This window comes from Diprion similis, chromosome 13 (genome assembly GCF_021155765.1).
Source record: "Diprion similis isolate iyDipSimi1 chromosome 13, iyDipSimi1.1, whole genome shotgun sequence".
Lineage (NCBI taxonomy): Eukaryota > Metazoa > Arthropoda > Insecta > Hymenoptera > Diprionidae > Diprion > Diprion similis.
This window is the reverse complement of record NC_060117.1, coordinates 1,652,501-1,669,665: the sequence shown is the minus strand read 5'-3', so window position 1 is coordinate 1,669,665 and position 17,165 is coordinate 1,652,501. Positions and strand designations below refer to the sequence as shown.

The following is a 17,165-nucleotide window of genomic DNA, read 5'->3' as shown; positions in this document are numbered from 1 at the left end:
CAGTTGAGGTATAGAAGAAAGAATTTCATAACGGTGTTTAAATATTGGTGCTAGCTATTGATAATCAAATTTTAAACAAATGTCATTTTTCAGCAATCTGTATTGGTGTGTCGACGTAATATTTTTATAGGTCTAAAAAAAAATTCATTCAACAGCATAAGATTCGAAGGCGAAGAACAGAGCTGAATTTATTCCCTTTTTCATTGGTCTTTCTTGAATTGTATGACTTTTTTTTCTCTTCTTCATTGTTGTTTGTTTTTCTAGTCTTATTACTTTCATATGATGAATGAGTTTATATGAATTGATCGATTGATAGATTCCGGCAATCTCGTTGGCGTACGAGCATTCGGAGTCTGATATAATGAAGAGGAGGCCCCGAAACCCGTTGTGCGACAACCTCGTTAACGAAAGGTTTTTGCAAAGAAAAAACAAAATCAAAAAATCAATTTGAACCCAAAATTACTTGCCCCAATTTTTTTTTTTTTTTTGTCGTCATTCTTACCCAACAGTAGAAATTCCGTCGCTTTATACGGTCGATGAAATATTTATAATCTTGTAATATGAATATTGTGTGTATATGTGTGAGTAGATAAATTATCTAGATACATATAATAGATGATATAATTGTAGGAACGCTCGGCGAAGATCCCCAATTATGTATTTTTATACAGCACATGTATATATTTGTATTTAATCAAATGAGCAGTATATACACGTAACGTATATGTATAATTAATTGCTAAATCTAATTGCCGTAAGTAGAAAGAAAAAGTTAAAGTTAAAGTTAACTTTGCTAGTTCGTGAATTTCGATGAATTTTAAATTGCTAGAATGAAAAAGAAATTTAGGAGAAAAATAATCATTATCACACTATATATACACACATGGATACACAATTTGGGAATGTATGATCAGTATATCTATGGGGCATTCCACGCCAATTCGACCAGTGTTAAACCCTGACGATAACCTATATAAATATTTTTCACATCTCAGGTTTAACGATCATTTTACGTAATTATTATTGTTGTCCAGAGGGGGTTAAAATAAGTACAGGCACCTGCAATACCGACACCATGAAGCGACAGCCACGCAACTCATTCATCGACAACCTGGTGAAGCAACGATTTAATTTCAGCGAATCGATTTCGTTTTTTATACTCCGTTTTTGCATCAGCTTTTTGAAACTTGAACATCTTTTCGTTATTACAAATTCTTCCTTCGTAGTTTCTATCTAATTCCAGAAAAAATCGTTCAACGTTTGATTTTATCGAAATTTTCACCGATCCAATCACTGCTTGTCCTAACCTAGAAAATTGTCTTCCTTTTTCTTCTTATTGGAAAGAAAAAGCTTTCGAGAACCTGAGACGTCGTCAACGAAATCGCGTAATACCAGCCATGAAAAATCTCCACCATACAGCATTTCGCAAATTGTTTATATCATTCTACGATTAATGCAATGTTTAACAGGAACCATAACCGAGCGTGATGCTGAGCCAGTTTGGAGTGCAGCTGATGATTTTTAACAGCACATTTCACCTTGTTGTCGTTCTTCTAGTTATTATTATTATTATTAATGATGTTATTATAGCGATTGAACGAATATCCCGAGACCCATCGTTTAACTAACATGTGTAACGATCGCGTCCCATATCGACAGACCTTTTCCCACCCCCTTCCACCCCCATAATGCCAAAATAATGCCTTCTCGCCCCACGAGAATCGCATTTATTCATCAAGTTTTACCAACCTTTTTCAACCCCAAACCCAACATTTTTCACACATGTATTATGCATATATAATTTTTGTATATTCTTTTTTCGCCAACGCATCTTCAAATTATTATCGTCGCCATTCGGTTTGCGGTTCATTTCATTCATCTATTCAAAAATTCGCGTAGTTATGTAATTCGTGAATAGTTTCATCACCGGTGTGAGAAAATACCGCTAAACGATTTATTCGTTTTCAATTTTTAACACTCACGTTGGATAAATAATGTAAAATTAAACCCTCGCAAATTTCATGTGGAAACTGAAAACTAAAAGAAAAAAATGTAGTTTTTCTGTTCATTTTATCCTCGCAATCGTTTCATTCGATCGCATCCTTTTTCCGTTTTATTACTTTTTACACCGTCACACCTATAACGAAAATGCATTCTTACATACTAGGGCTGCCCTCAAAAAGTTCATTTTCAAATTTCGATCAGCTCAACCCCCAAATCGTTTCCAAATAATTCGAAAATTATTCTAGAATTTATTCACATTTTTCTTGGGGGGTTTCTTGGGTCCCCGATTACCCATCTGAACCCAAAATTTGAAAATCCAAAATGGCGGACCAAAATCCAAAAAACTCACTTGATGTTCCCATATTGGATCCACCATTTCGATTCTTGCAGCGACTTCGAAAAGCCCCGAGAATCGAGTCGTTTATCGAAATCTCATGACTTTTTGGACTCCCGTCCGCCATATTAGATCCGCAATTTAGAATTTTGAAATTTCGAGTTCAGATTCGTAATGATCGACCCAAAAACCCTTCCTAATAAAAATCTGAAAAAATTCTGTAACAATTTTTTAATAATTCGAGACCAATTCGAGGGATGAGTTAGTCGAAATAAAAAAAACGACGTTAACATTACATGTTTCATTTACTCGTTATTTTCTCTTTCACGTTAAAATTCTCGTCGTCATTATTGGTTATTATTGTTATTTTTGTTGTTGTCGTCGTTATCATTATTATTATTATTATTATTGTTGTTGTTGTTGTTGTTGTTAACAAAGAGATATATAAGATTTCTTATTTTTTTTTTTCATATATAATACACCGATGGCTTATATTATATTACATATATATATATATTGGTATAATGTGAAATATCAGGTACCCGCAATCTCGCTAGCCTACGAGGAGGCTGAGAGTGATATTATGAAGCGACAGCCACGAAACCCGTTCACTGACAAGCTAGTTAACGAAAGGTAACACCCCCATATCATCACCCTACGAACAACTATCGGCCGTACCGGTTCAAGGTTTCAAACTCGAATCTTACACGCGATCACAGAATTTTTATTCCATCTTTTTTATTACAACGAAATTTCGTGACAAAAAAAAATTATCATAACACCAAAAATCCATAACATTATCCACTTTTTTATATATATATATATATAGAGAGAGAATAATAGAAAGAAATTGTCACAATGTTTAAATAGGTATTATAATATTGATTCGAATTTTTTATTTTTCTTTCTTAATTCTATTTCAATATTTCATTTTTAACAAAAAAAATTTGCGATACTACGGCTCGTTGATAAGATTCATTTTTTCTAAATCACTTGTCAGTGTTTTCGCTTTTACTTGATTCTCTTCCACGATTTTTTTCTGAAAAAAAAAAAAAAAAAAAGAAAACATTCTCGAAAAAAAAAATTTAATATCGTCACTTCTTGCAATTCGTCACTTTCTCTCTCTCTCTCTCTCTCTCTCTCTCTCTTCCTTCGTTTTGAATATAAAATATTTGTATTACTTGTACAAACATGTATCAGATTTGAAAAGTTAGCGCGATGTAATAAGAGAAAAAAAAAAAAAAAAAAAAAAATTGCAAACGATCCGAAACGAAAGTGAAAATCTTTTTTTTTTTCTCTCTCTCATTTCTATTAAATTTCCATACCCATACGAAATGACAACAAAGTGACAACTTCTTTCTAACGAACTGATAGCAGGAAAGAAAAACAAAAAAAAAAAAAAGAAAAGAAACAGAAAACCTTGACTGTACACGATTTTAATATCTATACACTGTGATTCTTATTATTATTACTATTATTATTATTATTACTATTATTATTATTACTATTATTATTCTTATTAATACTATTATTGTTATTGTTATTACACACACGATACGATATATATAAATATACACATACACATATTTATAACTCACTACTTTCGCATTTATCTTGGCTTGTGCAAAGTTATCAAATTTCTTCTACTTCTTCTAATCACGCCTCTCTAATCAATACATTCGATATATAAATCTGAAGCTATTTTTTATACTACTACTACTACTACTACTACTACTACTACTACTACTACTATTACTATTTTCTTACATTATTCTTACACTTCGTATTCTTCTCACTTCGTGCACATTATAAATAAATATATATATATATATATATATATATATTAATTACGCTTCTGCAATTATTTCTCATTGAGGATGAGAGCTTAATGGAAAATAATGCGAATTAAAAAAACTATGAGAAACGCTTCAGTTGCAATAATCAAATCATTCGATAATGAATTTTAACTTATATGTACGAGTATACATATATATATATATACACAAATATATTTATTATATAAATTTTTTTTCCTCCGACATCTTTGCTCACGTCGCAAGAAAAAACAAACAAAAGTAAAAGAAACGAAACACATCGTCGAGTCGATTTTCAAATTCCAACGATTTTACACACATTTTTAAATATATACATATACGTATATATAAATAATATTAAAAAAAAAAAAACGCCTGCCCAGATAATTGACGAAAGAAAAGGGGTTGAAAAATTTCAAAAACTATGCTAAAATATTCGTTCTCTCATATTTATTATTACATCGTACCTACTAATTATGATTTACGATTCACGAGAGTTATTCGTTCTTGTTGTTGTTTCTTATTTTTCTTTTGCCTTTTTTTCAACGTGTTTAATTCTGCTTTTTTTTTCTTCTTCTTCTTCTACTTTTTACCTACACATACGTATATAAATCTATATATGTATGTATACGTTTTTTTTTCAACCTCGCATAGCGCAATCTCTCTCTCTCTCTCTATCTCTATCTCTATCTCTATCTTTATCTATCTCTATCTCTGTTTCGGATTCATTTTTCCGTCATCCGTTGGGCCATTTTTGGGAAAATGAAGGATATACGATTTCTTTTTATTCTGGCGTTGATGATTTTTTCCTTGCCTCATTTTCGCAATCATTATTATATATATATATATATATATATATATATATATATATATATATATATATAAAAAAATAAATCTAAACCGTGAGTATATTATTATTAATAATAATAATAATAATAAATTAAAGAGAGACGAGCGAATGCGTGAAGCGAGAAAAACACACAGAATATAAACTATAATAAAAACTTAAACTCTCAGGGACGCAGGGAAGATTAGGATTAGGATTAGGATTAGGATTCGGTGTCTTATATTATATCGTCGTCACAATCATAATCATAATCATAATCATAATCATAATCATAATCATAAGCATCATTGTCATGAGTATAAGATAAAAAAAATCGTGGCCAAATCAGACCGGATCAGACACGTGAAATAAATACGTTCGATAAAATCGACCATTTCGTTCGTTTGTCAAGGTAAGATTACTTTTCTATTTTACATTTTTCATTTATCAACTCAAAAAAAAAAAAAAATATATTATCGACTGGTTAAGTTTTCAATTTTTCATCTTCTTCTTTATCCCTTACATATTTCTATTCTATCCTGCATTACATTATTCTATCACCTATAACTTTATAATATATATATAATATTTACACTAGGGTAGCGCAAAAAAACAGATTGTTTTTTTTTTTTTCGAATCTCGTGCGACAAAATGTTAGTTTTTGATGTTTTAAGAGCCCACTCCAAAGGACAGCTCAAAAAAAAAAATTTTAAGAGGTCGCTCCAAATTTTTTGAAATGTCGAACATCGTCAAAAAATTAAATTAAAAAAATTTATATTTTTAGTATTTTGTTTGATTTTTAATTCATGTCGTCGTGTATTGTTATCGATTTTTTCTTACTAAATTGAAGAAAAAAATTTATGAAATCTTAATATAAATATTAAAAGGTCGCTCAAAATGATTTAAAGAAATGCACCAAAAAATTGAAAAAAAATTATGAGCGACCTTTCAAAATTCAAATTTTGAACTGAAACTTTCGGAAACTTATTTTTTTTTGTCTATAAAATTTTACCGTAACGAGAAATTTTTTTTTTTTTTTTTTTTTTAAATCGATTTTTGACGATTTCTGACGTTTTAAAAAATGTGGAGCGACCTCTAAAAATTTTTTTTTCGAACTGTCTTTTGGTGCGGGCTCTTAAAACATCGAAAACTAACATTTTGTCACACGAGACTCAAAAAAAAAAAAAAAATAGTCGGTTTTTTTGCGCCACACTAATATACGCTATCCACTCTGTTACAGCGTTTCTCAAACTTTCTTCAAGTTCTTATATTGATTGATTGCCATTGCCAAAAAAAAAAAAAAATCCTTTCGTTTGTATATAAAAAAATATACTCGTCGTGACATTTACAATTTACATTAACATTCCTATACGCTGAACGTGATACGCGCGAAATCATGTATATATTACACATATATCGCTTTCATCGCCTCCTCTTTCTCTCTCTCTCTCTCTCTCTCTCACTCTCACTCTCGGCCTATTTATCCATCTTTCTCGCCAATCTCTATCGTTCCGTTCTCCAAATCCTATTGTAATTAAATTTCTATGATATTATTATCATTATTATTATTATTGTTATTGTTATTATTATTATTATTCTTAACATTATTCTTACATAAGTACTCTTCATTATTGCATATGCACACACACACACACACACATATGTGTATACATATCTAAATACATATAATTAGTTAGATTACGAATCTGATATATACAGAAAAAAAAAGAAAAAAAAATTAAACAAGATCGAGAAACGTATTTAATATACTCAACGGTTCACACCTTTCTATATATATATATATATATATGTATATACATATATATGTACAGCTGTGTGTGCAATACTAGATGTTCCGTATTATAATCATGTGATAGCTGGTATAATAATATTGTGTGTAAATGTGCAGTGTTTCCATTGGTCCGATTATATATTTATAATCTCTACCATGCATCGTTTTAGGTACCTCGTTTTCCGATAGATCAATTATATATTCACACACATATAGCCACATATAACCTCAAATACCCACTACCACCATATAACAATCGATAATAATAATTAATAATAATTTCATTAATTATAATCATCGCGCGATTTAAACTCCGGCTTATCTTTATCACGCGAATCTTTTCTCATTTTTTTTCTACTTCTATAGATCGTTTCTTTTTCTTTTTTCTTTACTTTCACTATTCCTATACTCATTTTCTTACTTCCATTATTATTGTTGTTGTTGTTGTTGTTGTTGTTGTTGTTGTTATTATTATTATTATTATTATTAATATTATTATCATCGTCGTCATCCTAGTCACTCCAAAATTAATCTATATACATTAGGGTGGCGCAAAAAAAACCAACTATTTTTTTTATTTTTCGAGTCTCGTGTGACAAGATGTTAGTTTTTTATGTTTTAAGAGCCCACTCCAAAGGACAGTTCAAAAAAAAAAAATTTCAAGAGGTCGCTCCACATTTTTTAAAACGTCAGAAATCGTCAAAAATCGATTTATTTTTTTTTTTAATTTTTTTTCTCGTTACGATATAATTTTATAGACAAAAAAGAAAATAAGTTTCCGAAAGTTTCAGTTCAAAATTTGAATTTTGACAGGTCGCTGATAATTTTTTTTCAATTTTTTGGTACATTTCTTTAGATCTTTTCGAGCAACCTTTTAATATGAATATTAAAATTTCATAAATTTTTTTTTCTTCAATTTAGTAAGATAGAATCGATAACAATACACCACGACACGAATTAAAAATCGAACAAAATACTGAAAATACAATTTTTTTCAATTCAATTTTTTGACGATTCTTCACATTTTTTAAAATTTGAAGCGACCCCTTAAAAATTTTTTTTCGAACTGTCCTTCGGAGCGGGCTCTTAAAACATCAAAAACTAACATTTCGTCACACGAGACTCAAAAACCAAAAAAAAAAAGAAAAGAAATAGTCGGTTTTTTCGCGCCACCCTAATATACATACATATAACATATATAAAAATCTGTCTTAACTGTCTCTTAATTCTCACGATATCCTTTTTGTTTTTTTCATCATTTTTCATTTCTCCCGCGTCGATTGGCGCATGCGACTATAATTAATTATCTCGAATTTTCATCCCCTCCCCCCCACCCCAGCCCACCTCCACCCCCCCATACGCTCTCTATTTTAGAACGAAGAAAATTTTGCAGCTCTGTTCTATGGAATTCCAAACCCCTCTGCATATTTCTGACTCTTGTAATAGCTATTATTATTATAATCATCATCATAATCATCATTATTATTATTATTATCATCATCAGTGTAGAGACCAAAGCCCATCTCTTCTATTACACACCTTAATTACGTTGAACCTTGAGTCAGCTTGTACAACGAAGCAATGGCCATGTATTTACATCGTTATACCCTATATATCGTTGCGGGGGGTTGTTTTAATATGATGTTGTTACTGCTGCTGTTGTTGTTGTTGTTATTGTTGTAATAATAATGATAATAGGGAATTGATGCATATTTTGTGTCTCGTTGAATGCCGAAAAACTATATTATTATTCTTGTATAAGAAATATGATCAGACTCGCATGAACGAGAGAGGAGTCCCTATATAGCTATAGCTATACTCTTTCTAACTATATATAGATATTATATATATTGTGGTGAAAAAATGGCACAGGTACCGGCCATTTCGCTCGCCTACGAGGCGCCGGAGTCGGACATTATGAAACGGCAGCCCCGCGATCCTTACAGGGACAATCTTGTCAACCGAAGGTGGGTGTCCCGTCTGCCCGACCTAGCACCCCTGCACCCCCACGATCGAAATACAAAAACAAAAGCAAAAACGAAAAAAGAAAAGAGAGAAAAAAAAACACACACACACACACACCAAGATCCGTTTCAAAGAATTTCTTTTTCAAACGCTCGTCGAAGGGAATGTAAAAAAAAAAAAAAAAAAAAAAAAAAAACAAGAAAAAAAAGTAAACGACAGAGAATGAAAATTATTTTTTTTCTTTTGCTACACAGGGTGGCCAAACCCCCTTTTTTCTTCTCTCTCTCTCTCTGTTCGAATTTAATTTCCCCCAAAAAAAAAATTTCATACCTACGCAGCGGATTATAGTTGTTTGCGCTTTATTGTTATAGTCTAGGGAGTTTGCGATATATATATGCATATATATATAAGTTTAGTTTAGAATTGCATCTAGCAACTATAGTGTATAGGTATACATCTGTATATTGATATACGTTGAATAGATTTTATGTACAGGGTGTTCGGTATTCGTGGAAGTTACGGGATCAGGGATTTTCATATCGTATGGAAATAACTGGAAATATATGGGAATTTTCTGTCGGGAATCTGGAATATAACAATTTTCATTTTCATATCAGGTTTTTGAAAATTTAGCCATTTGGTGAGAGAAATAGGAAAAACAATAAAAAATAAAAACATTTCTTTCAACTTTCAGTCGTGAACGTAAAATTTGTTTAACGATTAACTGTGCTCTGGTTAAATATAGAATATATTCTTGTTCTTATGAATTTTTAATTTTTTATTTATTGTACAGATGAGAAGAGACTGGTTAAATAACGATTCTTGTCTGTAAAAGCTGGAATTCTCAGGGAATTCTCACGTTTTCTCACGCAAATAACTAGACACCCTGAATATAATATTTTTTTAAATAATGTATAATCGTAACTGCATTGAATCGTTCAATCGTAGGGAAAAGACAAATCAGTTTACGTTGTTGAATGTAATACCACGTGGTAAAATTTTATACACGCATCGCTGAAAAACTTTCAATTTTTAAACGTCAAAAATATTTGCAATGCAATTTTTGTTTTTCCATATTCTCTCTCTCTTTCTCTCTCTCTCTCTCTCTCTTAATTCTATCTCACTTCAATTCAAGATCACAGAAAATTCCTCGTAATCTGATTTGTGCAATCCGATAGATCTACAGTAAACAGAGATGCCTATATATGTATATAGAACATAGAATAGACTTTTAAATAGAATAGAATAGAATAGAATAGAATAGAATAGAATAGAAAAGTTATTTTAGATACGGATTTTCCTTGAAGAGACGAAACAAACAAACAAACAAACAAACGAACAAAAAAAAAAAAGGTTAAACACTCAGAAATATACGTGTTTATTTTATTTATTTATTTATTTATTAATTTTTTTCTTCTTCTTCTTCGTCTTTTTCGAATTATTACCAACTTTTTTTTTACATCTTTTTATTCGAGGCCAAAATTACAACGTACTGATAACAACAATGTTTGGCCACTCTAAAAACAATAGAAATACAAGACAGTAACATCAACAACAACAAAAATAATAATAATAATAGCAACAACAATAATAATAATTTCTACGATTATTACTACATTACTGTTGTTGTTGTTGTTGTTGTTGTTGTTCTTGTTACTATTGTTATTGTTATTGTTGTCGTGATTGTTGTTGTTGTCATTTGAAAGTTCAAGTAGAAACACCGATTTTTATATACAATATTTATTGATGTAATAATTGAACGGATTCGTTTATCAAATATTTTTTTTTTTTTTTCATACACGTTTGACACCTAAATATGAGAATGCCGAATGCCTGATGATCGTGTCTGTTTCTATCTATAGTTTCCGTTGCATTATTTTGATGATAGAATTGAAAAACGAGGGAAAAAAAAAAACCAAAAAAAAAAAAAACCCAAAAACAAAGAAAAACAAAAAAACACTGCAGATTTCTCTCTCTCTCTCTCACGCAATACTTTCGTCTTTCAACGTCTCGGTTTTTTTTTCTCTCCTGTTTGTATAATTATTTGATTGTTTGTTTGTTTGTTTATTTATTTATTTATTCCTTCACCAAGTCTTTCGTCGTGTCCGATAATTTTTGGTTTTTTTCTTTCATTACTGTTCGTTATAATGTTTATAATATATTATAAACGTAAAATATTAGATGTATTCTTATAATGTATATATATATATGTAAAGGATTTTGGTTATTTGTATTGCGTGAAAGTATTTTTTTTTTTTTTCTATCATATTAGAAAACCGTTTAGTATGCAAATTGCAAATTAGATGATTATTTTTCACGCACAATTTTTCATTTTTACTTCGACTCGACGAGCAACGACACAAATAATTATTTGTTATTACGCGTCGGTCTCGTTGCACGATTGACTCTGCGTAACTTCCCGATTTTGGGGCTCTGTCACTCGGTCAGTAACCTGGTTCAACTATAGCGAAAATTTGACACGAAATTTGTTATCGGAAGTCAGCCGTGCAACGAATGTTAGTAGTCACGTGACCGATTTTTTTTCGCCCTTTTTTTAGTCATGTTTTTTTTTCTCACTTATTCATCAGACCGTCGCGATTATTCTCTGCAGTTGTATGATATCTGCGTAAAAAAGGGCGGAGTTTGAATTTTGAATTTGAAAAGTTTTGGAAGCGCCGAGTTCCCGGTTTTTTTTTTTTTTTTTTTTTTTTCTTTCGTTTTTTCGATGCAAAGAAACTTGAAGCAAAGAAATCAAACTTTGGGGAAACAGGAAAAGTGGAAAATATGGGCGAAAAATTACGCGAGAAAATTTGAAAATGAGTAAATTTGAAAATTTGAAACGTCGGAAATTTTTCCGAATTGTACGAGATTTTTAGATCCGTGAAATTATGGCTTCGTCATAAGATTTGGATTATCGATATTCTTGCTTTCGAGATTTTGGTTATTCTGATTTTCGGTTTTTCTCATTTTTTACTCGTTTTTTTTTTTTTTTGAAAATTTTAATTTTCCAAATTTCATTACATCGAAAGAAAAAACACGTGTCAATTATTTTTCGACATTCTATCGGACGATCTTGATGAGAAAATTTTTCATTTGCACACCTAATTAGACGGAACTTCCGGAACTTTTTAAATTCCTAACCTCAACCCCGTCCCCGTAACAATCTAACACCTATATATCACATATATATATGTTTAGAAATCTCGTGTAGGCGTGCATCGTGAAAATCCTTCTACTATTTCAATAATTTATTTTCGTATGCGTTACACGTAGTGTAAAAAAAAAACCAAAATAATAATAATAATTCGTCTCGTATTAACGGATTCGTATATATATATAATCTATACATTCATCAATTTCACGAAACGCATAGTACCTATATGTATACGTATTTATCGACTCACTATTGATCTTGTTATAGTTAGACGTATTTTTTTATATATATATATTTTTTTTTTTTATTCCTTTTTTCTTCTTCTTCTTCTTCCTGACTATATTGGTGCGGTAACGTTATTAGAAATATCCTTCGAAATTGGTATAATAATAATAATAATAATTTAAAATGCTACAACGATTCTTCTCCATATATTCGTTTCAGATCTGTTTCACATCCACAAACTGTTATCACAGCTGTCTCTATTATCTATGTCTTCACTTCTGTTCTCTTCTATTTCTCTTATCTTCCAATCTAATCGGGTTACATCCGTATATTCATGAATAATCATCGAAAGTGACGATAACTAATAATGCGATTCTACCCTCGTGGTATGGAAAAATCAACGATATATCACTCTTGCCGTGTAACGCTCACGCCATAATATTGCCATTTACAATCAACCACCGTCATCGTCATCGTTATTATTACAATATATTAGGGTGACCCTTGTTTAGGGTGTTGATGAATTTTTGCCACCCCAACCCCCAAATCAACTTTCAAAATAATTTGAAAACAATTGTCAAATTTTTTTACATTTCTACCTCAACTCTGTGATAGTTCGCTTTGCGATCGAAGTTTCTTATGGAAATAACGTGGGAAAAACTTGTTTCCTCGGCATATATTTTATTGCAAGAGTAATGATATTGAAAAAAATCTGTAACTCCGAGGTTTTGGTGGGCTTTAGTGCTACTATGTGTAAAAAAATTTACATCACGATACCAGCAAATCTAGACGAATTGCACTTCCTCCGAATGCAAAAAAAAAAGGTCAGATTTCGAGGGTGTGCAATTCGTCGATATTGCGCGTTACGATTATGGGATTTTTTTTCCAGACGGCAGCACTATCGACGACTAAAACCTCAGGGTTACAAATTTTTCTTTCAACATTATTACTTTTACAATAAAATATATACTGAGAAAAAAAGTTTTTCCCATATGTTATTTCCATAAAAAAAACTTCGATTTGAAGTTAATTTTTTGGATGGGGTGGAAAGAATTCGTCAACACCCTAAATAAAGGACACCCTAACAATATATATACATATATATATATATGGATTAAAATAACGTTACATTTACTATATACATATATATATATATATATACACACTAATATAATTATATAATTTATTACCTATTTAACCTACGCGTGCGTGTGTGTGTGTGTGTGCGTGTGCGTACGACTTACGTCTGCTTATGTACAATTTGTTTACATAAGTAGCCGGCGATTATCGTGAAACTGTACAATCCCCGGGGATTTAGAGTGAATTAAGTTGGCTGCGCGGCGTGTGTTTAGCCAGGTTCATTGCTGCCAACGTAAATCACTGCACAGTTTCTTGAAAATCACCGCATACCGCCAGCCGCAATGCATCGATCAAAATCTCACGATACAGTTTAAAATGTTTAATAATTAGAAAACAAAAAACGGAAAAAATTCAAGAAATTAGCCAAAGATCAAAACACGTGTTTGAAATATGAAAAAATTAAACGTCGAGATTCTTTCAATCAGAGTGAGATATTGACGCCATGCTTAAGCCTGCATCGTCGCCGTCCTCGTCCTCGTCCTCGTCGTCGTCGTATGTATATAATATGTATATAGATGTCTGGCATGCAAGAAAAGGAAACAAACAAACAAACAAACAAAAAACAAAACAACAACAGAAAAAAAAAAAAAAGAAATCAAGTGTTCGGAAGAACATCGCTCGCACTTGCTTGCACTTGCTCTCGCTTTCTCGCACTCTCTCTCTCTCTCTCTCTCTCTCTCTCTTTCTCTCGCTATGTTGGCATCGATTAATACCGGTGAGTAATGCATTTTGTCCATAATACTTCAATTATCCACACATATATTTATACGAAGCATCACAATCAAAGGCAAGGCTTATGTAATTAATCACACCTTAGCTCGCAGCTGTTTTACAATGTACTATACATACATACGTGTTATAACTATAACCCTAATTTACAATTTTAATTACGGTTTAGTACGTAACCCGTATATACCGGAAAACATGAAACAAAAAAAAAATATATTTTACACAAAAATTAAACTAGAAGAATGCACGTATCGGGAGATTATCGTCGAACTGAACGATTCCTAGGGATTTTGCTGTAGAATTAAGTTGGCTACCCTGTCAATTCAGATTATCATTGAACTGCACGAATCCTAGGGATTTTGCTATAGAATTCAGTTGGCTACCCTGTCAATTTAGTTCTGCCAGTTACGCGACTCACCCGATAATCTCTCGATATTATTTTATACGCGTGTACAAAGACGATTTTTTGTGTCTGGTTGAAATAACGTGAGTTGAAGATATAAATTTGAGGTTAAAGAAGCAGAACAAATGCAAACGCAACAATAATTTCACAAACTTTCAACGTAATTCGAAAAATTCTTTTTCACCAATTACCATTTTTCAATCGGACTCGCGATCGCTTATGTACTCGTATGCTACGCTATAATACACATAGAACGTAGGCATTACACGAAATGTATAGACAGCGCATTGGTATCGACGATAAATCTGTTGTTTTTTTTTCAAATATTTTTTTTTCCTCGTACCGCTACTTTAGTTAGTTTTTTTTCTAATTTTTTTTCTCACGCTCTCTAACTCGATAATTTAGAGACCCCGAAAACAGCCGTTAAATTGTTGTTCTTCTTTCCGGTGCCCTGCTTAGGCTGATCTCAATGGCTTACGGACAGATCGGTATGATCCAAGCTGCCGCCGGTTTCTTCGTTTACTTCGTAATTATGGCTGAGAACGGATTCCTACCCACGAAATTATTCGGTATCAGGAAACAGTGGGACTCTAAGGCTATCAACGATCTCACGGACAGCTACGGCCAAGAATGGGTGAGAAATTTGCTCTTTTTATACCTGCTCATGTCGATCCGCCATTTTCATAAACACGGACGAGATAGAAAAATCTGAAAAAATTCAAGGAGGTAGATGCCAACGCCAAAGATTCGCCTACCAAATTTTGTGAAAATTCACGTTCAAATGTGGAAATTATCAATGTATAAAAACGTCAAGTGGACGCAACGGTGTGACCAGAAGAGACGGAAGGTTAGGATCCCGAAAATGGAAGCCACTGCGTATTCTGCGTGGACTTATTGATTTTTCAGTGAAATCTATCCCGTTCGATACCCAAAGCAACAAAATTACAAATCGAGACTAATCAATGCGAACTGACTGAAAATCAATGTTATGTTATTTGCAGACATTCCGAGACCGAAAGACGTTGGAATTCACGTGCCACACGGCGTTCTTCGTGTCGATCGTGATCGTACAGTGGGCCGATCTTATCGTCTGTAAGACACGCAGGAACTCGATAATACACCAGGGGATGAGAAATTGGGCCTTGAATTTCGGCCTCGTATTCGAAACAGCCCTCGCGGCTTTCCTCAGCTACACGCCAGGAATGGACAAGGGACTTCGCATGTTCCCACTCAAGTAATTACGCACATCTAAACTTTGCCCAATTCTTTATAGTCAGATTGTTTCGAGGAAAAAGTTTGCGCGCGACTATAAGCAATATGGCGTCGCTCCGGACAATCAGCTGATCGTTTTCGGTGACTTATACGAGTATCAAAGTACAAAGAAGCCCCTGCAAGCTGTTCGACTTTCATTTTATCGAATTAATTTGATGCAGAGTACAAAATATACGCCAAAGAACTACTTTTAATATTGAACACAAACCAGTTGGATTAAAAATCATTTTCTGCCACTAGGTGGCGCCATTTGAAACTTGGGATTCCCTGTTCGTAGAAATGGAATATCTGTAGAAAAAGAAATCGCAGAATTCCCAATATTTACGTGCCGCATTCTTTGCTCCGGGTCTAATCTCGTTTCTTCGTATAATTGTTATTAATTTTTTGAATTCATCTCTTAATTCCAGATTCGTGTGGTGGTTACCGGCGATACCGTTCATGATTTCGATTTTCGTATACGACGAGGTGAGACGATTCTACCTCCGCCGGAACCCTGGAGGCTGGCTCGAACAAGAAACTTATTACTAAACGATCTATATACATATAAATTATATATATATATATATATAGTCAACAGTAAAAATGCTGATTTCATTACACACGCGTTAGCATTTGCAGAAAAATATGAGGAAGATTACCGATGAGGATGAAAAATAAAAATAATAAGAAATAAAGTACACCGCGAAAATTGAGAAAAAAAAAATGAATAAAATATATTTAAGAAAACAATACAAAACAAAACAAAAAAAAAAAACAAAATAAACAAAAAACAAAAAAAAAAAAAAAAAAATCAACAACAATCGCATCAATCACACGTTCATATATAAAAACACAAACAAAAAAAAAAAAAACATACAGACACACACACGCGAGAGCGCGTGCGCGCGCACTCATGACACGTATACATATATATTATAAACATTTTTACACGGGGCGTGCTTATTACCTCTATTATATACATATATATATATGTATTCATATGTATGTATGTATATATATATAACTATACAATACATATGTGCATCGGCTGTATTATTTCAAATGCTGCGAGACGTGTGGAGGAGAATGAAAAAAAGAAAAGAAAACTTTTAAACAGCGACAGAAAAATTGTTGAAAAAGTAATGAAAATTACAATAAAAAAAAAAAAAAAAACACACCATCAATGCTTTTCGTGGACGTTGTTATTGCCGTCGTATTTGTCGATCAATGATTATTTATTACGATATTGTGATTGTTGTTATTATTATTATTATTATTATTATTATTATTCATACGACGCATGAAAATGTTTGTTTAATTTTGGTTTCATTTTTTACCCTCTCTTTTTTTTTCTCTTCTCTCTACGATCAATCTCGCATAGTTCGCAGCAACATTTTCCTTTTTACGTCATTCGTCGAGTTTCATTATTCTTTGAGTGGGTTTTTTTTTTTTTTTTTTTCTTTTCTCTCAACAACAAAAATACCACCCAGTATGCTAGATAATTGGCACGCCCTACATACATCGGTAT

The 17,165-nt window shown here is 32.0% G+C and overlaps 1 protein-coding gene across 6 annotated transcripts in view; it reads left to right on the top strand.

Moving 5' to 3' along the window:
- Window positions 1–17,165, top strand: part of LOC124414282 (sodium/potassium-transporting ATPase subunit alpha) — a 55,956-nt gene that overhangs the window by 38,060 nt on the left and 731 nt on the right. For 3 of the 6 annotated variants that reach the window (XM_046895305.1, XM_046895309.1, XM_046895310.1), the window contains 4 exons: window positions 2,877–2,971; window positions 14,846–15,020; window positions 15,388–15,620; window positions 16,066–16,350. In XM_046895305.1, coding sequence (XP_046751261.1) covers window positions 2,877–2,971; window positions 14,846–15,020; window positions 15,388–15,620; window positions 16,066–16,186 — 624 coding nt within the window. In that variant the 3' untranslated portion in view covers window positions 16,187–16,350. Of the gene's footprint in view, window positions 1–316; window positions 412–2,876; window positions 2,972–8,642; window positions 8,738–14,845; window positions 15,021–15,387; window positions 15,621–16,065; window positions 16,351–17,165 lie in introns of those variants that run through there. The other 3 variants (XM_046895308.1, XM_046895307.1, XM_046895306.1) reach the window with 3 other exon arrangements.